Below are 22393 nucleotides of genomic sequence, written 5' to 3' on the forward strand. Positions count from 1 at the left end.
TATTCCTTTTTGAAGGGTATTCAGTCGTTTTGATGCCTGTTTTCCTGTGCGTATAATTGTGTGTATTTAAAAACCCAGCAGTAGAAAATCTGAGAAATTGTAAAGACTTATAAAATGTGTAGTATTGCAGTGTTCATGCCTGAAATGAGATATGTTGAAATCTGTTAGATTGGAATATTAATTAACATCAAGGCCCTGATGAGGCTCAGATGAGGCAAAGCTTTCTGGTTTATGTTGTTTTACATCTTTTTGTAGCATCGCACCTTTTAAGTTTCTGTCAAACTCTTCAACCACAAGATGGATAGAATGAAAAGCAGAAATATCGTGTACATGAGTATTCCATGCACCACCTCTACTTTCTTTCTTTCTTTAAACTTGTCTCACCTTTATTAGATATGCCCAGGTAGAGGGGTATCCAGCATATCCTCTGTCTCTGGCATCATGAGAGTGTGTGATCAGGTTAACAGACTTAGACTCAAGCACTGTGGTGAAGGAAGAGGAGATCAGATTGCTGTACGCCCACTGTCTATGCACATTAAGAGCAACATCCTGGAGGTGGAGCACCTGTCCAGTTTTAAATGCCAAGGCACCGACACCGAGCAGACCTCTCCTTTTGAGCTACGGTGAAAAAAACGTCGTCATGAATCCACATTTCTTAGCTGTGAATGCTCGGGGAGTTTCATGTCAGAGAGGACATTATGACGGGTCTGCCAGGCACTGATAGAAACTCAACAGTGCTCCCTGGTCGTAGTCACCCGTCCGTCAGTTAAGCGCAGAGTGGAGCTGGTAAGACAGGTCAGACAGGGGAGGGTGCTTACAGGCTGCCAACAGGCCCAGCTCCCTAAATGCAGCACGGTAGCCAGAATATGTGAGAAGACGGTGAACGGCACAATATGTCATCTCCACACCTCACTGGAGCTGGAGCCTGCTGTGTATTAGTGCTCTTGTTTTAAAGTTTAGCTATTGCTGTGCGTCTGACAGCTAAAGGAAAGCACGCAGACTAGTTAGAAATCTGGCAACATATTTTTTCCTGTTTCCATTGTGAATGTTATTGCATCTAAATGAGTGTTTTGTATCATCCTCACCCGCACCCACAGGCGATTTTACAGGCAAATTGTTTTAAATCTCAGATGGGATGCAGTTCAGGGTATGTTGTTGAGTCAGCCCTCGGACCCCTGCTGCCAGGATTAGTCAGCGCTGTCGTTGTTGTTGTTTTTGTTAATGATTCCTCCTCCACCACAGCACTCCTCTTCTGTCTCTCTCGCCCATCCCACCATCTTCTGTATTTGGGTCGCCCCTCTCTCCTGTGAAACGACATAAAAGGGTCAGATTCTCACACTTTTCCGCTTGTCATTTCCATTTCTAATCCTCCAAGGCTCTTTCTCGGCTCGCGCCAACGATGCAGAGCTCTGAGCAGTCAGCTCACAGCCAAATACTGCCAGGCTTTTTGTTAAGGAGAGGTTCCACAGGTGAATATGGTAGGATGGTGTGCATTTTTTGTATTTGAAAAAAAAATAAAAATTAGGGCTGTCGAAGTTAACGCAATAATTAACGCAAATTTGTTTTAACATTACTAAGGACACAGATTAACGCAACTTGGATTTTTAGGTTGTAGCCATACTTGCATCATATGAAACTAAGAAACCTGAGGAATCCATTGGTACCAACCATGTCATAATGGCTTGTTGCAAAGGAGGCTAAATAAAGCTCCAAATTTACGCTTATTTTTGGTGAGGAAAAACTGGCATGGCCATTTTCAAAGGGGTCCCTCAAGATGTGTATATAAAAATGGGTTGTATGGGTACCCACGAGTCTCCCCTTTACAGACATGCCCACTTTATGATAATCACATGCAGTTTTGGGGCAAGTCATAGTCAAGTCAGCACACTGACACACTGACAGCTGTTGTTGCCTGTTGGGCTTGAGTTTGCCATGTTTTGATTTGAGTATATTTTTTATGCTAAATGCAGTACTTGTAAGGGTTTCAGGACATTTGTCATTGTTTTGTGTTGTTAATTTATGTCCACTAATAAATATATACATACATTTGTATAGAGCAAGCATATTTGCCCACTCCCATGTTGATAAGCATATTTCATTTGCGATTAATCACGATTAATCATGGAAAATCATGTGATTTATATAAACAGTTTAAAATGCAGAAGGTGACAGAGAGTGTTTTTGCACACGGTGAATATCCCAACAATTTTAAAGTAAATCATGCAGATTGTGTAAAAATGTAAGAGAGCTGCAGGAGATGTAATAACAGTATAATGTGAGAGGGCAGTTTTAGACAATACACGTAGGGTTCCTGCTGGCTGCACTTACAATGTTATACATATTCATGATAACAGGCTCTAGAGCTTAAAGAAGATGCATTTTTAATTTGCTTGCCAGTTAAAATGAAAATATAAAGGGAATTTAAGCTGGGTTGTGTATCTCATTCTGTAGAAATTCTAATCAAAATATATTATATACATATGAATGTGCTATACAGTGATGTGGCCTCTGTCCTTAAGTAGGAGTTGAATAAGTCACTTTTAATATTTCATGAAAATGATGTTGTGATTTATGCTAAATTAAATAGAAGGGCTGCAAAGGAAAACAACCCTTAAAGTAACTCAGTAGCTGCTATAGACTGTACTGTAAAGTCATTTCAAGTAAAAATCTCTTGATAGGGCAAACTGAATATTTTTTACAGTGGTATGAGACTGGCCAGATGACTTTTTTGATAGACAACCCTGAGCTTAAATGGAAGCTCGATGTCAGCTGCTCCTTTCAGCTGCACTTAAAATGTGATAAGATATTTATAGACCAATTATACCGTCTCTTACCCACACACATGCACACACACACAACAGTTCAGAAGCCATGAGTGTATGCAGATTGACGCCACTTTAACGTTGAGGCATTAGTTGCCGTTAGACGACTGTTATTATGCTCTCGAAGTGGATCTAAGACGCCTTAAGACCGAATAATGATATTAATGAACTCAAAGGTGTGTGAGGACGTTTTGTAGTACTCTTATCCTGAATCACACAGAGGCAATCAGAGTCCATTCAAATCACCAAGAATCTAACTGGGTTTAGACGCTTAAACCACACAGCAGAACTATATAGAAAGGGAGCTTCTCGATCTCTCCAATAGGAACATCTTAGATAGAAATATTATGAACTAACTTCTTGTGAAGTACTCTTGTGTTTTTTGGTGAATGCCAAATAATAAATAGAGATAAATCATTAGGTTAGCTGCTACAGGGGCACCGCTGAGTGCCCATCACATTGATTGAAGTACTTAAATTCTGGTCTTGAACGGCATAACATATGAGCACAATCAAACTGCACAATTCAGGTTGATTTGTTGAGTTTATTCAGGCAAAGTATTTTCAATAGGGCTGTCAATCGATTAAAATATTTAATCATGATTGATGGCATGATTGTCCATGATTAATCGCAAATTAATCAGACATTTTTTTATCTGTTCAAAATGTACCTTAAAGGGAGATTTTTCAAGTATTTGATACTCTTATCAACATGGGAGTGGGCAAATATGCTTGCATTATGCAAATGTATGAATATATTTCTTATTGAAATCATTTAACAACACGAAACAATGACAAATATTGTCCAGAAACCCTCACAGGTACTGCATTTAGCATAAAATATATGCTCAAATCATAACATGGCAAACTCAAGCCCAACAGCTGTCAGTGTGTCAGTGTGCTGACTTGACTATGACTTGCCCCAAACGGCATGTGATTATCATAAAGTGGGCATGTCTGTAAAGGGGAGACTCGTGGGTACCCATAGAACCAATCTTCATTCAGATATCTTGAGGTGAGAGGTCAAGGGACCCCTTTGAAAATTACCATTTTTCCTCGTCAAAATGTAGTGTATGTTTGGAGCGTTATTTAGCCTCCTTCGCGACAAGCTAGTATGACATTTTACCAATGGATTCTTTACATCTTCTAGTTTAATATGATACCAACATTTTCATTCACGCTTTAAAACTGAGCCCGCTCGACCTAAAAATCGCAAGTCGCGTGAAAGCGTTAAAGAAATTAGTGGCATTAAAACAAATTTGCGTTAATACACCGTATTACCGCGTTAACTTTGACAGTCCTAATTTTGAATTGACATTTTAACTTTTAAGAAATGAAAACACTGTAAGTTATTATCCATTTTTCAAACTTGTGCCAAGACAAAATATAGACGAATTAGAAACTGCTGTGAGGTAAAACAAATTTGATTGAATTTTATTTTTCAGAAGTCAGTGTGTAATTGGACCTTTCTTCTACAAATCAGTTAAACCAACTACTCATTAACCCCGATTCTAACCTCAATAATAACATACAAATATTGACAGGGGAATATAGGAAACAGACAAAAAAAGAAGGATAAGGTGACTTTGGAAACAATATATTTGTGGAAAGATATCCTTCTGCAGACAGAAGGAGAAAGACAAGTTTAACTGATGGAGAGACAAAGAGGCAGGGAGAAGCAGACTACGAGGACGTGGAATAACTAATAGAAATAGTAGCAGAATGTTTGCTAAAGCATGCCACAAGATTAGAAATGCGATGTCCTCTCTCTCTCCAGCCCTCCACTCTCTCTCACTCCCCCTTGTCTCCTGCAATTTCTTCTTTGTGAAGAAATACAGCCATTTCCCCTCTGTCTCTTGTTGTCTGGGTGGATGTTGCTAACACTGCAGACCTGTCAGTCATTCATCTCTAGGGGAGGCGGGCTCATTGCCTCAGTTGGGGGGGAAGTGACTGAGCGGAATAGTTGATTGGCAGAACGGAGAGGGAGAGGAGACGGTGGGGTAGGAATACTTAGAAAGTGGAGCAGATGAGCGCAGAGGAGAGAAGGATATGGAGCGTAAACAGTCTCTTTAGGAGATACAAACAAAGGCGACCAGCATGAGAGAGAGAGAGACTGTACATCCGCTGATGCTCTCTGAAATTTGCTATGATGAGAAAAGAAAAAGGGACATGATTGCACAAAGCAGGGCGACACCTGAATGCAGAGATAAGCCTGGACAGCAGTATTATAGTATTTTTATGAAAAAAAACCTTGTAGGAGTGTGGATGAACAGGCTTGACATGATTTTAAAATACCGGCTGCTGGCATGATGTGAGCCGACCAAGCAAAGACTGGTTGAACAGATGTGATTGAAAAGCAGAATGTGTTAAAAATACCTGCTTGGAGGTGGATAAGCAATTAAGTTACAGCTACTGAAGTAGGTGAAAGCAGATCTAGCGGTGGTGAGTTGTGAATGTTGGCTCAAGTGTGTAGTCTGGAGGAGGGTGGTCATTGGTGTTACATAACGCATACTTAACAGTCTCTGAATTTCGGAGAACATTCATGTCATGTGCGTAGGCGGAGGCTTCGTCAAAAAAACTGGCATCATCAAATGTCGTCTGGTACCTGAAAACAGCCAGGGTTTTTAAATTATTTAGGTATCATTTGTGCAGGATCACTAGAGAGGACATTGACGTTTCCCCAGATCCAGAGTGCAATTCTTTTTTTAACAACTATGAACTTGTTAAACAGCAAATGAGGTGTTCTTTGGTATGCAGAGAGAATCTCCGTCTAGTACCGGACATTCTGTCTGTATGGCACTGAAACTCTGGTCACCTGGACGGCGCCCAGGGCACGGTCAACACAAAGTGTCGAGCTCAAGGATAGTTTGACAGGGACGAAGGAAGTCAACTGTGCGGGAGTCAAACTCTGCGACCTTCTCGTTTTAAAGGCTCTCTCTACCTGCTAGGCATCACTGCTTTCTGGGATGATGATTCATTGCGAGCCAATAAGATTTCAAGGACACTAATGTGGTGGTCAAAGATTGGTGTCATGAGGGCTGGTTGTGAAACTTTAATCAAACACATTTGGCTTATCTGAGGCCCATAATCATTGGGGATGGCAAATGCAGCAGTAAGTGGAATGATGTGATCAAGGAGCAAGCCAAATTTCAGGACATCATGTAGATAATTTGAGGAGGTTGGAGGACTTCTCCAATGCCTTGCCAATGATCAGGCTGTTGATGGGCATAGAGCGGTGGATCAGCTGTTTGGTTGGTATTACTAGGCAGGTGTTGCAGGTGGAAAGGACCGTGCATAATGATACTTTGCAACAAGGCTGATTGAAGTTATCGCCAAAATGTCTGGTTGTGGGCTCCGGTAATGTTTTTGTCCCAATGAGGCTGGAAATGGTTGTCAGATAGGAGAATTGGAGGGAGAGGGAAGTGGAAGTGTTTTGGTGAGATTTAGATATTGTGTGGGAGGCAGTGAAGCCCAGAAAACCACAGGCATAGATGGTAGGTGAGGCCAGAGGTGGTTAAAAAGGCCCACGGTGTAAATATACACATTACATTCAAAGAGTCCCTGACCTGGAGGTGAGGCAGGTGGGTTTTGTTAGAGTCAAGAGTTTGACGTGTGCTGTAGAGATGCCAAAGCAGCATCCAGAGAGATGTGTGATGTGAGCTGAACTCTTTTTCTCGTGTGTGTAAAGCCCTTCTCAGTAGGGCTGGTACGATACACCTATCTCCCAATTCAATACTATCATGATACTTGGGTGCTGATTTGATATGTATTGGGATTTTTTTTACATATTGCAATTCTACAAGAATTTATTGGGACATTTGTTAACTTTTTCAAGGCTAGACTATGGGAAAAAGTTGAACCGTTCTCTTTATAATCCATGCTCAGCTCCATCAGGCTGTTTGAATGCATTTAACATAAAAGTCGGTATATGGGTGCTCTACAGTTGTAGCATCGGCCGATTTGACCACGGAGATGAGAGTGACGGCTGGCTTGACCGTATGTTACCGCAATACCATAACGTTTCCTGTCCATGACAGAGTTAGCACGCATCTTTAGCAATGATGTCTAGCTCTTTTGCTGCGCTGTGTGAAACCCAAAGTGTTTCCATACTTTAATGTATGTGTAGTGTTTACCACTTTGGATTTAAAATGTGAGGGTGCAGGTCGTATCCACAAGGAACCTCCATCGTTTTCTACTTTTTCGACTGCGATTTGTTTTGGTTGACAGATACAGAACGGATATGACGTCACATTACTCAGACTACAACAATAAAAGTGGTAACTTCCTTCTACCTCCACATAAAGCAAATATATCAATTCTGGCATTAAAAAAAATATTTCAAAATCGTAAAAAAGAATCTTGATTTTTTTTTTTTTTTTCACCCCTACTTTTCAGGACTTTTTACAGGAATAATAGTATGCATAACTCCCCCAACATGCCCAATAACCATGATGAAGATATCAATATAAAGATGCTTTGAAATTTCCATTTAGGTGCTTGTTGTATTGCATGACAGGCCCTTGCCTATAGAAGACCCTGGTGGAATCTGGCTGGGGTTGTAAAGCAGGGTTAGTTGTACACAAGGGCATCACGTTGATGTGTGGCCCTCTCACTCCATGCAAGATAAATGTGCTGCATCTGTGACAGTGTGCAACTTTCTCCAAAAGGTGCCAAAGAGGTGAATGCAAGTGGGAAGACATTTACGGTACGGAGCTCCCTGCAGCTGCACGTGGACAGAAATGATGATGGAGTGGCCTACACCTGCAAAGTGGACCATGTGGCACTCGCACAGACGCCGCAGCAGGCCACTGAAGTACTGGAGGTCCACTGTGAGTGCACACACTAGCATATGCACACACTCAACACACACACACACATGGAGTGTACACAAGGACAGAAGCAGGGAAAAAAAATACATGAAAGAGGAAGTAACCAAGGATGCTTTTACAGCAGTTAGCTGCCAAAGAAAATGTAATAATTTATCATCCATGAAAAACTCCATGTGCTGTGCTTGAATCACCACAATGTTCTTATGATGTTATATTTTATCAAAAGCTGTCACCGGGTGACATCTTAAATAATTATATTTCAATTATATTTTAATCATTTTAGGATTTTGTTCAAGGAAAACTCAATCGGATTAACCTTTTTTGGCTTTTTTACCGTTTGAGTTTGAATATTTTTGTAAATCGTTATAATAATAGGATGGTAATAATGTTAATATAAATGTAGTCCATATCATCAGCCCTCACTGCACTTCTCTGTCTGTCCTAGATGCTCCTCGGGTGCAGATCAGCCACTCCCTTGCAGTCCCTCAGGAGGGTCAGTACTTAAAGCTGGAGTGCGTGTCCAAAGGAAACCCTTCGTAAGTCACTCAAATTCTGTGTTAGTCGATGTCAGCCTTTTATATAATGCTTCAGACAGGAGCATCAAGCAAGCCTTGTTTCTCTTTCACATCCCCTAACCTCCCAGGCCAGATCCTGTGATGTGGACAAAGGACGGTGGTGAACTTCCTGACCTGGACAGGATGATTGTAGAGGGGAGGGAGCTCACCTTTACTTCGCTCAACAAGACAGACAACGGCACCTACCGCTGCGAAGCCGGCAACCACCTAGGGACCAGCAGTGCTGAATATGTACTCTACGTCTATGGTGAGTTAAAAGAAATAGCTGATATGTTGGTAACTGTGTTTTGTGTGGCCACGTCCAAAGGTGAAGAAACAGAGAGAAATCTTTCAGTGAATCATTTGATGCAACTTACAAATGAGGAAAAAAAGCTGCAAGAAGACGCCTTTAACTCCAATAATGCTACATATAAATAGGGGGAAGGACGAACCTCACAGGCACAAGCACCAAACTCCATTGCAAAAAAACAGGATTATAATACATCCTGATCTGCATACTGTATCAGTGCTAAGAGTGATTAGTGGTACCATCTCTCACAGGGAGAATAAGGGCCTCAGGTGACGCAAATGCCACCAACGCCTTTCCTTAAATAAACCTGCGTCCCAGATCCTACACACGCACACAAACTCTCTCTCACACACACATACACACACACACCAGGAGGGAAATGTGTGAGGGAGGCAGAATTTAGTGCTGCGTTGTCAGGAATATCACCAGGAAGGATAAGTAATTCCTAGTAACGCCAGAGGAGGTGGGGGATAAAGGGACTCGGTGTGAGGGAAAACAGATAGCTCATCCTCGCTTCCGTTTCTCCACTGCCATTTGTCTCCTGGCATTAAGGAATAATGCTTAAAAAAGGAGCAGAGCAGTGAAGCATCTATTTCCCCTCCCCTGTTTTATGAACTTAGGTAGTGTGTGATGAGGGACAAACAGGCAGGTAGTTTTTGGCCAGTACGACTGGAGGCAAAAGAGAATTCCCCTAAGTGGATCAATAAGATATTACATTATTATTATTACATGCACCTTGGGGGGTATTTCATTTGCTCTCTTATTTAAAAGCAGATCTAATCTGATGAACATGAGAGAATAACCCATAGCCGATAGCTATGGTTTGCCAGAGCTAGAATGATTTCCAGTATGTTCTTGACTGTCCTTGATAAATGTACTGTATCTACAGATAGATGTGGAGCTGATGAAGGATGCAACTAATGACGACTTTACGCTACACAATTTTAGCCCTGATTTTCCGCTGGTTGACAGTTTTTGGAGATCGCCGACATTAGCCCCAGATCAGAGGCAAATCAGTGCTCGCTCCCGTGAGCAACAATCGCTAAGTGTGAATTTTCAAAGATGAAAGCGCAAACGCCCAAGAGATATTGTGGTATATTTTCATGTCTTACACAAGACAGCGGCCCCTCTTATGCAAACATGGGTGAATAGTATACGTGGACATAGGGTCGGTCCAAAGTCCAGGGGTCGAAAGATAAACATGTAGGACACACATGTTTTTATGCTCAGCTCGCATGTTGCATGACAGATGTTGCATAACATCTGAGCCCGATATAAGGAGGCACGAGAGCCCCGAAGTGGAGGACTTTCAGATTTGAGTTGAGACCTCCGGACGTTCTAGACGTTCGTTATGACATTTGTTGCTTGTTTGTAATAAGCTCTATTATACCAAAGAGAACAGTGTCCGCGGAGCATCCTTCCTCATCACTTCAACAGCACTGTCGCAGGAGAGATACGACAATATCTAGTATTTTAAATATCTGGACTTGTGTGCGAGTCTTAATTATGTAGAGTAAAAAAATATTTGACCGGCAATGACAGCATCGACGACCTAAAGCCAAGATACGGGACGAGGGAAATATTTATTTACCTCCAATTCTCTCTGCAGAACAGACGATACTTGCTGACTGCATCTCCCAACCTTTCGCTCCGCTATATTGTTTTCTTTTTATTCCTTGGTTTATCGTTGCAAATCAGTGCACAAACAACTTGGATTGTGAGCTCCTTGCGGACATCCGTTTTTGGAGGAAAGAACTCTTGTCCTGTGCGTGGTCTTACATCTTTTCCCGTATCACTTCTTGCGTGTGTTTTGACGTAGTTTGACCAGATAGACTTGTCGGGGATCCCTCATTGTGAAATGCCTTGTAATGTGCATAGGCTGTATAAAAGAAGGGGACGCAGTCACCGTGACGTCACCCATTGGTTTGTGGACTACCGTTTGAAGCCTCGAGTTTGGCATTATGTCCGTCGCCATCCTGTTTTTTTGGAGCCAGAAGTGACCATAATTGGACGAGAGGGTGGAGCTGGGAGGGAATATGCATTGCTATGCCTCTATCTTGATTGACAGGTTGCCATGGTAGCAACTTGTCAATAATAAGGTAGCCACGCCCTAAAGCATACCCTTCTTTATGGTCTATTTGACTTTAAATGGGACCATAATTTACTAAATGAACATCATGCTGTATTGAAGAAGACTTGAAACTAGCAATTGAGACCATAAACTCATGTTTACAGTGTTTACTGAGGAAATCAATCAATTGAGAAGTAGGGTCATTTTCTCATAGACTTCTATACAATCAGACTATATGTAAATGTCATATAAATATAATATCATCTTCTAAATGAAAGGTATTTCCATGGCTTACAACTGGATCTTCAGCTTGCAGCGCTTAGTCGTGTCTGCTGAGTAAATTAAAATGGGTAAATTGAAAGTAAGGACATGGTAAATTATGTTATACAACCCAAACTTGACTTCTCTTAATTAGCAATGCTGTCGTCACACTATATTTTTATATTTACCCAATACCCATGTCTGAATCTGATTACCAAAGTGAAAAAAGGTCATAGCTTATACACCTCTGTGCAGCATATTGATTAGGATCAGCTAAGGTAAAAGAGATGTTATTATCTCTTTTAATAATGTATCGGTCCACTCAGATAGGTATATCAGAAGCCTTTTATTACTTAAACCTTAAAAGTTTAATTTTGCACTTCCTTTACTGCCCCAATAACCCCTTACCTAATTGCCAGTGAATAGTTTGGGGAGGTTTAATGAGTGTCCCACATACCGCGGTGCCCCTAACAATTCCTTCAAATGCCAGCTGAATGTAACAACAAGAATAACCAATGCACTTAATGACAGTGATGTTATTAAACTGACAAATTCTACGCCATGGAAAAGGCAATGGGGTATGGGAGGGTCAAAGAGTCCTATTCATTACCTGTTCTTTTGAAATGGCACCCAGTCTGTTCCTACCCTTCATTAGTGATTAGCGCACCTTTTAGCCTTTCACAATTGCCGCCATAATTCTTTGAAAATACCTTTTTAATGGTTCCCCTGCAACGAGGAGACGTTCTCTACCCTCTTTCCCGAAGACATGCACTTAGCTGCTTAGTGATTCACGCTAAGGCTGAAATGTCACAGAGACACGCAGGACAGTTGCCCCTGAGAAAGAGTACCACAGCCAATTAAAAGCCTCAAGCTCACCATAAAAAGCAGAGCGACACAAAAATAAAAGCCACGGTGGTGGTGTAACCTCATTAACTTTGTCACACATTTTTACAGTCCCATTTTTCCTGTTGCTTTAGCATGTGACAGTGAGAAACAATCACTCCTTGGGTGAAGCGCTTTTTACCGTTATCCTGTGGTGAAAAGTCAAAAATAGAGCGTGGTAATGATGGCTTGGCTCCGGAAATCATCCTTGCAAACATGGATAATTGGCACAGATCATTTGTCAAATGACTTTCTTCATTTGGTGCAAAGAGGTTCCTAGTGCAGGATCTATCCTGACCGCCAACATTAGCAGATTCAAGGTTAATCCTGTTCTCTCGCTACAGAAAATGACCCTCACATTCAAAGACAAAGCATATTAAATCATAATGACGCGGAAAATATGGAGGATTGGGACTCTAACATAATGTGAAGATGTCAACTTGCAAAGTGCATAATAAAGTCTTTTTTAGATGTTGCACTTTACCCAAGATATACCCACAGGCTACTCGTGCAGAAAAAAGTCTGAGTATAGCCAAGATATTCTCCTGTGTTTTCCTTGATGCTCTATATGGTATATGCTAAACAAGTATTACACAAAAGTACCTAAATAAATACCACTCCTGTCTCCTAAAAATGTTGTTCCCATACAACTAAATTGCATTCTCAATTACGTTTGGAAGGAAATTTATTTTGTCACGGATTGTGTTTGTCTTTTACATATCACAAATACCTTTGTAAGTCTGCTGAGTGACGTAGTACATCGTTATTGAATAATAACAGGTATAATAAGCAAGAAAGTCCACTACTGGCAGGTGGGAGGGGAGGCAGAGGAGTCCTACAAACACCAAACTTTCCCCCCACGAGACCGGTGTCCGTGTGAAACGTAGTCATTTAATGCGTTTTCGTTTGTTTTTTTAGTAATTTTAATCCAAACCATTATGTTTTTTTTACCAAGCCTTACCCAGTGGTTTTGTTGCCTGAACCTAACTAAGTAGTTTTGTTGCGTTTTCGTTTTGTTTCAATGTCAGTCATTTTAAGCCAAACCACAATGTTTTTTTTAGTAAACCTAACCAAGTAGTTTTGTTGCCTGAACCAAACTAAGTACCTTTGTTGCATTTTGATTTTTACAACGTTAATCACGTGTTTAAAACTGTTTAAAACTGCAACCCTAATCAGAGAAAAAAAATACATTTCCCTCAAAACAGGATTTGGTTATGCAGTTTAGTTGTATGGAATGTAATTTTGTGTGAGACAGGGTTGACATATCACTCGTGAACATTGACTCAAAGAAAATCATTTTAAGTCAATCATATAAGAGGCCACAAAAAGGTATGGTATGTATTTAATGTATGCCGTGTAGTGCATCACTTTGCATCAACAATATCTGATTATGTGTGTTTTCAACAATCTTGTTTATGCTTTGAATTTTGTCATAATTATGCCCTTTTTCGTTTCCCATCATTGTATAATATTTTGACCATGATTTTTGTGGTGCTCTTTTAAAGTATCTAACTGCCCCCATGTGAATTCATTTTTTTTTTTTGTTGTATTGTTTTTGTATATATGTGTCTGTCTGTCCCCTCCACCAGACGTCCCCACAACCCTGCCTCCATCCACCACTCCCCCCCTACATCCCATCCCTCCAGATCCTACCGCTCTATTAGGCTCCCACGCCTCAGACCCCACAGTCACTGGCAACAGAGGTACAGTACCACCCCACGCATCTCCACCGCCCCCTGAGCATGCTACTGAATATTCCCGCTTCCCTCTTACTTTCATGTCTCCTCTGTCCTGTTACTTCTCTCTCGGCTATTTCACCGCCTGCAGTGTCTGTGTTCCTGCCTCGTGTGGACACACTGCGACATGGAGGCACTGAAAACTGCAAAATATCCGATGATAAATGTGCTTCCTTGGACAAAATTCTTCCCTGTCTACCTTTATTTTTTCTTTTCACACCTTTAGGACTGTAAACATAAACCGTGCATGGTGGACAATGACATACATGTCCATTGAAATGTACCCGTTTTGTGTTTTTTACATTATGGACATTATTCAGATTGCCTAAGTATCTAAGACATTCATTGTATTCAGAAAGAGTCTAGCTCTTCAAATACCCCATCCACTGTCCCCTTGGCATTTCAAAGACTTCAGTACTTCTGTGCCCCGAAACCTCAAAGAAGCAAATGTCATGTCCAACTGAAAATGTCTGGCCACTGGAGATGTCTCATCATGACTCCTAATGCTGTGTTCAAGCTCTGAGAATTCTGACTTGAAAAGCTCTTTTTCAGAGAGTTAACACATTAGCCACCGCACGGACATCTTACTGCTGTTTGGTGCTCTTGGAGAATCTATTTCGGAGAAGCATGAATTCTGTTTATATAAACCTTAAAGCATTATAATATAAAATATGAAAAAAGAAATGCTGGGGAGGCATAACATACTGAGGTTTTCTCAAATTTCAAGCACCTGTCATTCCTGCAGAGGCTGATTACATTCAGAGAGTTGATGTCTATGGATTTAAAATCACTGATGTGCAGTATAAATTAAATCATCTCTATCCTGCAGCACTAATTCCATCCACATAAAGCATTTCTTCTGGACACCAAAATCTCCATAATAATGTTAATGTCTCACCAAATCTGGGACATCTTGTCATGGCAAAAAGATCTCTTAGCTCACAAACCCCACGATAATGGCCCACGAGATTAGGTTGGTGTGTTGCCAATCAGGTGGAGATCTTGGTATGTTGGCCCTGTGCTACAAAAACTGAAAGAAGCTGAAACTATTGTAGAACATGGAGGGATACCAGCTACATCCAGTTTCCCTCTAGAGGAATATTGGTAGGGGACTTGGTATTTGAGTGACCCATTGTGTAGGCAACTGCTCCAAGTTGTAGCCAGAAGGTCACTGATGCCTGTCATGGCAGAAACCCAAGAAGCCGCTAGTGGTCTCCAGAAATATGTTCTCACCGGGGGAGAAATACTGCTGACCTGAGTGATAAAATGAACAATTTGAGGCAACTTGAGAATGCTGCCAACACAGTGGAGGCAGAGTTGAAAGATATATGGAAAGCCTTGCCCTTCCTTCTGGTGTAGGTCACCGAGGGGGTCAAAAAGCCCCGCAGTGATAAAGTGCCAGATGGATGAAATTTATCCTGAGGTGGTAAAATTTCTGAATATTCTCTTGCTGTTTTGGTTGACATATCCCTTCAATGTTGCTTGGAGGTTGGGGACAGAATCTATGGAGTAGCAGATGGAGGGTGGTGGCTCCCATTTTTTTTAAAAACAGGACGGGAAGGGTTTTCCAAGTGTGCTTGTGCCAATGTGCTGGAATGAAGACGCCGGACGATTGTAAGGTTGACCCAAATGCTTCGTTGCCATGGTAATCAACGTTCAAATCAGAATTTGAATGCATCGTTTTATTTATAGATTTTTTTTAATATGCATCACCCTCAAAATCACAAGTAGCACATGCAATAAGGACTATTTCTTACTGAAGCTTCGAAAACTCCAAAAATGGTATTCAAGACAGCCCTAGACGATTGTCAAACCTCAGATTTAGGAGGAGCAATGCAGATTTTGTTGAGGTTGTTGACCATTGTACTAGCTCTTTACCTTTGCAAGGACTCTGCAGGGTTCATGGCAGTTTATACATCCGATCATGTATGGACACGCATGGGTTTCAAAAAGACTTATGTCAGTGTCTCCCTTGATGTCTTGTTGGGTGGTACTACAGGAATATAAGTGCTTGGGCCGTTGTTATGAGCAACCCAGTCTTGTATACTCAAAGCTCATACTCAAATGTAGTTCTGTTGTCCTCTTATGCTGCTTTTGGTGTACTAGTTTGTCTTTGTCCCAACCAGTGTTGTAGTGCTTGAGATCGGTTTTGGTTTCAAGACCGCTCTCAAGACCACTTTTTGAAGGTCTTGTCTTGGAATCGACCACATTGTTGTTCGATCTTGTCTCGGTTTCGGACAAAGGCCCTGTTCACACCTGGTATTAACATGCGTCCTCAGTGATCCGATCACAAGTGGACAGCTTTAAGTACAGGTGTGAACCAGTCAAGACGCATCAAGGACGCATTGAGATCGGATCTTTCACACAACATTCAGAGGTGGTCTGGGCCACATATGACCACATTCTTTTAGCAGAACTAGCCGTGTTTTTACTACGTGTTTATTTGCATATGGGGCGGGGAAGTGAGATCGGATCACAAGTGGCCACTGAAGACGCATGTGGAGACGCATTCTAATGCCAGGTGTGAACAGACGTACTTAAAGCTGTCCACTTGTGATCGGATCACTGAGGACGCATGTTAATACCAGGTGTGAACAGGGCCAAAGATGACTCTGGATTTTATTTCAAGACCAATCAAGACTACAACTGTGGGGACAACACTAAATCACCTGTGTATTGTTTGATTTATTTGTTAACATCATTATTGTGATTGCTCATAGAAAACAAAGGAAAATTGCTATGCCTTTTGATTATTTTATCAGGACATTTCTCATGGTATACGGTCTTGGTCTTGACTCGGTCTCGCCCTGCCTTGGTCTTGGTCTTGACTTGGTCTCAACCCCTCAAAGTCTTGGTCTTGTCTCAGTCTCGATACACTCTGGTCTTGATCGTGACTTTATCACTAGTTTTGGGTAGTCAAATGGCTGACATGATTCCTCTTTGTAGTTTGTATTAATTACAGTCAGTTGAGTTCATTGAAGAATCTGATCAAGATGTCCCCGTCTGGAGATGTTCCAGCATCCTGGCTCTGCATTTAAAAGAGCCAGCTGAGTTGGTTTGGGCATCTGACCAAGATGCCTACTGGAAGCCTCTCCATGGAGACTCAAGAGTAAAACCAACTAGGAGGAGACACTGGGGCAGACTGCCGCAGGGATTACATATCCCACCTGGCTTTTGAGAGCCTCAGAATCCTTCAGGAGGAGCTGGAGGACGTGGCTGGGGAAAAGGATGTTTTGGCATCACTGACCTGTGAAAGGCAACAGAGCTAGGCTCTCTTTGTTTGACTCAACTTTAGTTTTCTTAGCAGCTGGACGGGAAGTGGTGAAATATCCCGATCAAGTGTGGCACACTTGAAGGTTTGTACAGTTGGACAAAGACATAAGAAAGAAAAATTACAATTGTTTGGTTGAGTTGCAGTTTGTCTAGTGATTTTTTCTCATTGCGTACTGCGGCACTGCAACAATAACGCTGACATAGCACCATGTCTCCTACAGTAGAGTGATATGTCAATCAAAGTTTTTGAGTGACATGTCAATTTAAAACTAATGTGCTGTGATAGGCTGTATGCAAAGGAGTTCATTCACATATCATCTTAACCTTGGTTCCTAAAGGTTGGTATAAGTATGTTAAAAGATGATTGTGTAAACTAACAATTTCTAATATATATTTATAACTTAAAATTATAATTTTTTTCAATTTCATCACATATTTAACACTATATTTTCTCACAAAATATAAACATTCAACCTCAAATATAATTCAAATTGAACAATATTAATATGAAAAACTCTACACACTTCTCTTTGTCTTAAATTCTCTGCATTTTTCCTGCAGTTCTCTCAAACAGCTTCATTCATTTTCATTCATGTGTCCGTTATCTATAGATGTAGCAGAGTTTACCTCGTCACTGCTTTATTTTGCTCCCTCTCAACTTCATGGTGCTTCACAGACACATTCTCTCAGAATAATTTCCTCTCATCACTGCTGCTTTCTCCAAATTACCATCTTTAAAGTCCTTCATGAGGCTCGACTCCCCTTCTACCTTTCCTCGGCTGCTTTGCTTTCTATCGAAGCTTTTGTTTCACTTTCCTCTCGCCAGCTTCTTCTCTTCTACCCTCACATCTCTCTGAAGACCCTTTTAGATAACAGGCTTCCACACGTTGTTGGATATTCCTCATCAGCATGTCTCTATTCTTCTCTGATGTCTGTTTGTGTAGTGCAGAGACACAAGAGAAGCCGAGCCTCTTAGTGTATCTTCGGGGAATCTAAATATCAGACTCCTTCACTGCGTCCCCAGTCACAGGATACTACACTATCTGCTTTCATGTGTCTACTTGATTTATTACCAGGTCTTTTCACAGGCTCTGGATGAAAGCAAACAACTGTGGAGCTGTACCAGCCCCATGACGTTTTGTCTTTTTAATAAAGTTGTCTTCCTGTGCAGATGAAATACACGGTGTAGGTTCGGCACGACAGCCTATATGCAGATTATATTAGCATATTATAAACCTGATGAGCTCTTCCAGGTGCAACTTTCTCTTTTATACTAGTCTTGCATCTTTCCTCTCTTGCCATTCAACAGCACATTGGATTTTTCCAAACAGCACATGATCACCACAACTAAGGCTGAGGCTTCCTCCAACAAGAAACTGTTTGGGCAGAGAAGAGATAAGCAGTTGGTGGTAAAAAGAAATAAAAAAAATAGAAAGCAGTAGTACAGGATCTTGTCAGAGGTTGAACTCTAGATGCAGTTTATTGGTTTTCATTGAATGGGTGATCACTTTTTCCCAGCTGAACCCTGTCAACTCCATTAATATTATTTTCCCAGGCTAAAAAACCTGGAAAGTAATCAAAATGGCCTGCACATACAGGATCTGTCTGAATATTATATTAATCCAGTATAAAATAACCTTAATATTAATTATAGTAAATAATAGGGCTGTGTATTGGCAAGAATCTGACGTTACGATGGGCTATGCATCACGATACAGGGGTCATGATTCAGTATATTGCAATACTGTAAGCAAGGCGATATATTTCGATTTCTGCCTGATTGAACATAGTTAACCGTGATTAATTGCAAATTAATTGCACATTTTGTGTCTGTTCAAAATTTACCTTTAAGGGAGATTTGTCAAGTATTTAATACTTGTATCAACATGGGAGTGGGCAAATATGCTTGCTTTATGCAAATGTATGTATATGTTTATTATTGTAAATCAAATAACAACACAAAACAATGACAAATATTGTCCAGAAACCCTCACAGGTACTGCATTTAGCATAACAAAATATGCTCAAATCATAACATGGCATACTCAAGCCCAACAGGCAACAACAGCTGTCAGTGTGCTGGCTTGACTATGACTTGCCCCAAACTGCATGTGATTATCATAAAGTGGGCATGTCTGTAAAGACAGACAAAAAATTGCAAGTAGCGTTAATGCATTAAAGAAATTAGTGGCATTAAAGCGAATTTGCGTTAACACGTTATTATCGCGTTAACTTTGACAGCCCTAGATTTTTTAAATCATAATAATAATATTTTAGTAAAATATGTCATAGTATAAAAAACACACCACCATATGCATATATACTGAGTAAAAAAAATTACTTTTTCAATGCAATCAAAACAGTGGGATCTGCATTTGCATTTATCACAGTCCCTGTTACAGTAACATCCAACATCATAGCACTACTTTTTGTGCAATCTGAGTCACTGTCTGCCACAAATCTGTGCATGTAATCTATTAATTAATAATCAATACAATGTATTTGAGAATCGATACAGTATCACAAAATAGTAATATTGCGATACTCAAATGTATTGATATCTTCTTATACCCCTAATAAATATTACTCATATATTACCAGTTGGTTGCTTTTTGACCAGGAAAAACCTGACAGATTGAAACCCAGATGCAATAAGTGTTGTTTTTGTGCTTTTCACATTTCCAGGTATGCCAAAAAAAATTGCCTTTAATTCACCAACAACATTTCATCCCCCACAGTCAAACAGTGAGACAGAAACAGTATTTGCATGACTGAAAACAACTTTTTTCTCTCTGTACATAGCAATGAGTTGTTCTCCTCTCAGTAGTTATAGGATTTAATATTCTGTATTTACAAAAATGTGCTTGTGGGATATGAAATGTGACATTATTTTTACAGTATGGTTTTGCAATAATAGTTTTTTTTTATATGTCTGCTTTTGTTGACTTAGTGACAGTAAGTATTAGTGGCGAATACAGCGTTTATTCATCCTTGCAGGAATATTAGTGACTAAATATTTCATAGTGTAGACTCAGCAGTTCTAATGGGAAATGTAAATTTGACAGTAACCCATGCCTTTAATACTAACTGTTATCGACCTTTGGGGTGTAGCTAGTGTAAAGGTATGTGAGAGATTCCTCTGTTTTTCATCCGTACTGTATAATGCCAGGACTGATGCATAACTGCAGTCTGTGATTCACTTTATTAATGAAGTGCTGGCAGGTATGCCCAACACACACACTGCTTCAATGGCCCAGCCAGCCTTAATGGCTATAATAACTCTTTCGCTAAGTATCAGAGGTCTATGCAATGTCATCAGACCCCTCCCTTCCACGAACACACACTCACACACACACACACACACATTCTCTCTCCCCACCACCACTGAGCTCTCTAAAATTTGCCAAATGCTTTTTCATGGCTTGCAAATTAGCTTTGACCTTGCGGAGCTGAAAGGTTGAATCACGCACAAGGGTTTCTTTGGTGTTTCAAATATTTACTATTCACTTCTCATAATCAGCATTCGTGTGGCCAACCCCAGCCCCTGTAGCCTGATATTGCCGCAGAAAAAGGGCCCCACTGCAGAGGAGACAGCAATTATTCATGCCTAGTGTCTCTGCCTGTGGAGAGGACAGAAAAACTAAAATAATACCCGTCTACCTCCTTGCAGAGTAAAAGTTCTCTTTTCTTTGGTCCATTAGTTGTTCCCTGAAAGGAACAGAAGATAGAAGTAAAGAAATGCACCAACAACCTTGAGACTCTTAATCAAAGTGTATACTATAACATGTAAGATATTTCTAAATTGTCTTAAATTGATGAGAGCTGGATGCTGTCTGAGGCTTTAACTGTAAGTGGGGAACAGTGGAGGTTACCATAGTAATTCATAACCATCATGGTTTTTATGGATGGTACTCTAAAGCGAAATACAAAGGATCTCTCCTCCCTTGAAGTTGATAACAGCGACTACACACTAGGAGGAGAATTCAAGAGCAGAGGCAAGGGATTGGTCAGGGTTCAAAAGTCAGGATTAGTCTTAGGATTTCTCCCTTTTCAAGTGAGCGCTGGCCGAAAAGCTGCATATGAATAGTAAGACATGAAAACAGAACCACTCTTATCCTGTTTGGCCTCGTGAGGCTTGAGCCAGCTGATCTATGGTGAGACTGCTCACACATTGAGCCACTGATCTTACATTGGCTTCTTGTTTTTTACGCAACAGTAATGACTTCACCTGATAACTTCCTTCTAATGGTCTGAAAATCAAACTTCTGCCATAAATAACATGACATTTTTTGTTTTTGTTTTACCTGTTTTCAAGATATTTGAGAGTTGAAAGCAGTGGCAGGGGAGCACACATCCTTTGTGTAATGTGATGTTGTATGTTAAGCATATCCATCAGCAAAGTAAAATATAGCTGGAAGCTGTTCATTTGTCTCAGTCAGAGGTGCCGTCTAAATGAGCAATAAGAGGAGGAAACTGTTGGGAATTATTTCATCAAGTGTTCAGTGTTTCTGATCAGTGCTCGAAGTGGGGCGGTACTCACAGATACCTGCCCTCTCCATATCGGATTCTCTGGCCGATTCATAATAGTAGGGTTTCCCCTGCAAGTTTTGTCTTTAAGCTTTTTGGGCATTATCTATTGTAATAATAATGTTCCAAAATGATGTAACATTGCACAAAATTCCTTGGGGGAGGACCGGCCAGTACACACGCCAACATGCAAATAAGGGGAGTACTGGCACTTCTTTTTTCCACTTCAAGCACTGTTTCTGATTCAAAATGCTCGACGGCTATATACCTTCGATAAACCCTCTCGTTTTTAAGAATCAACATTGGAAATAAACAACCAACTGAATCCATTTTTACAAATACTTCAAGTGGATTAGCATGCATATCATTTGGTCCGAATGTTTTTCAACTCTCATTCAGGTCAGAAAGGAACAGGAGATGCTGCTAAACACAAGCTACAGCACATGTGGAAGGTCATACAACAATCAAAACTGTGATGACAACATCAAATATCTAATAAATATCTAATACTAGCTATCCATTTTGAAATCTACCTCTACCAAAATGCACTTCTTTCACATCTTAAAAAAAAAAAGGCAAAAAAAAAGTTGAGTTCATAAGAAAACTTGCAGCAGAGGAAAAAATGAACTAGAAATGATGAGACAGATAACTCAAATTCCTTTAATAATATGCTCTTCAAATTTAGGCAGACTTGAAATTTCAGTCACTATTACGAATTATTGAGGTATTAAAGGGGCAGGTTGTACTCCACAGGTAATGTTTTATGTATTTAACCCCACATTCACCTGTTCAAGCTGCTTTTGACTGAGGAAAAACCTTTTGTGAAAATTCAGTTAGGGAGGGGATGATTTTCATTCCTTGGAGGGATTCGCAACTGCTTTATTCCATTGCTATTGATCTTGTTTTAAATGGGGGGACCAGGTTAGGCCATATGATGAGCAAAAGACATATATTGTTGAGGGCAAGTGTCCAGGGCAGCTGGTTGGTTGATGTGTTTAAACCGGAAAGGCTAGGTTCGGTTTGCGACACCCCTGAGGGGGTGAAATGGTTAAATATCGAACAGTGCGCACCGTCTTCTCTCCATTTTCTCTCCCACTCTCCACCCTTTCCACCATAAAGCTGAGGAGCA

The 22393-nt window shown here is 40.6% G+C and overlaps 1 protein-coding gene across 4 annotated transcripts in view; it reads left to right on the forward strand.

The window, feature by feature from the left end:
• cadm2a (cell adhesion molecule 2a) overlaps positions 1-22393 on the forward strand; it is a 254049-nt gene that overhangs the window by 220303 nt on the left and 11353 nt on the right. For 2 of the 4 annotated variants that reach the window (XM_074611343.1, XM_074611344.1), the window contains 4 exons: positions 7489-7650; positions 8096-8186; positions 8294-8472; positions 13318-13431. In XM_074611343.1, coding sequence (XP_074467444.1) covers positions 7489-7650; positions 8096-8186; positions 8294-8472; positions 13318-13431 — 546 coding nt within the window. The remainder of the gene's footprint in view (positions 1-7488; positions 7651-8095; positions 8187-8293; positions 8473-13317; positions 13432-22393) is intronic. The other 2 variants (XM_074611346.1, XM_074611345.1) reach the window with 1 other exon arrangement.

The sequence above is a fragment of the Sebastes fasciatus genome, chromosome 16, assembly GCF_043250625.1.
Source record: "Sebastes fasciatus isolate fSebFas1 chromosome 16, fSebFas1.pri, whole genome shotgun sequence".
NCBI classification, from domain to species: Eukaryota; Metazoa; Chordata; class Actinopteri; order Perciformes; family Sebastidae; genus Sebastes; species Sebastes fasciatus.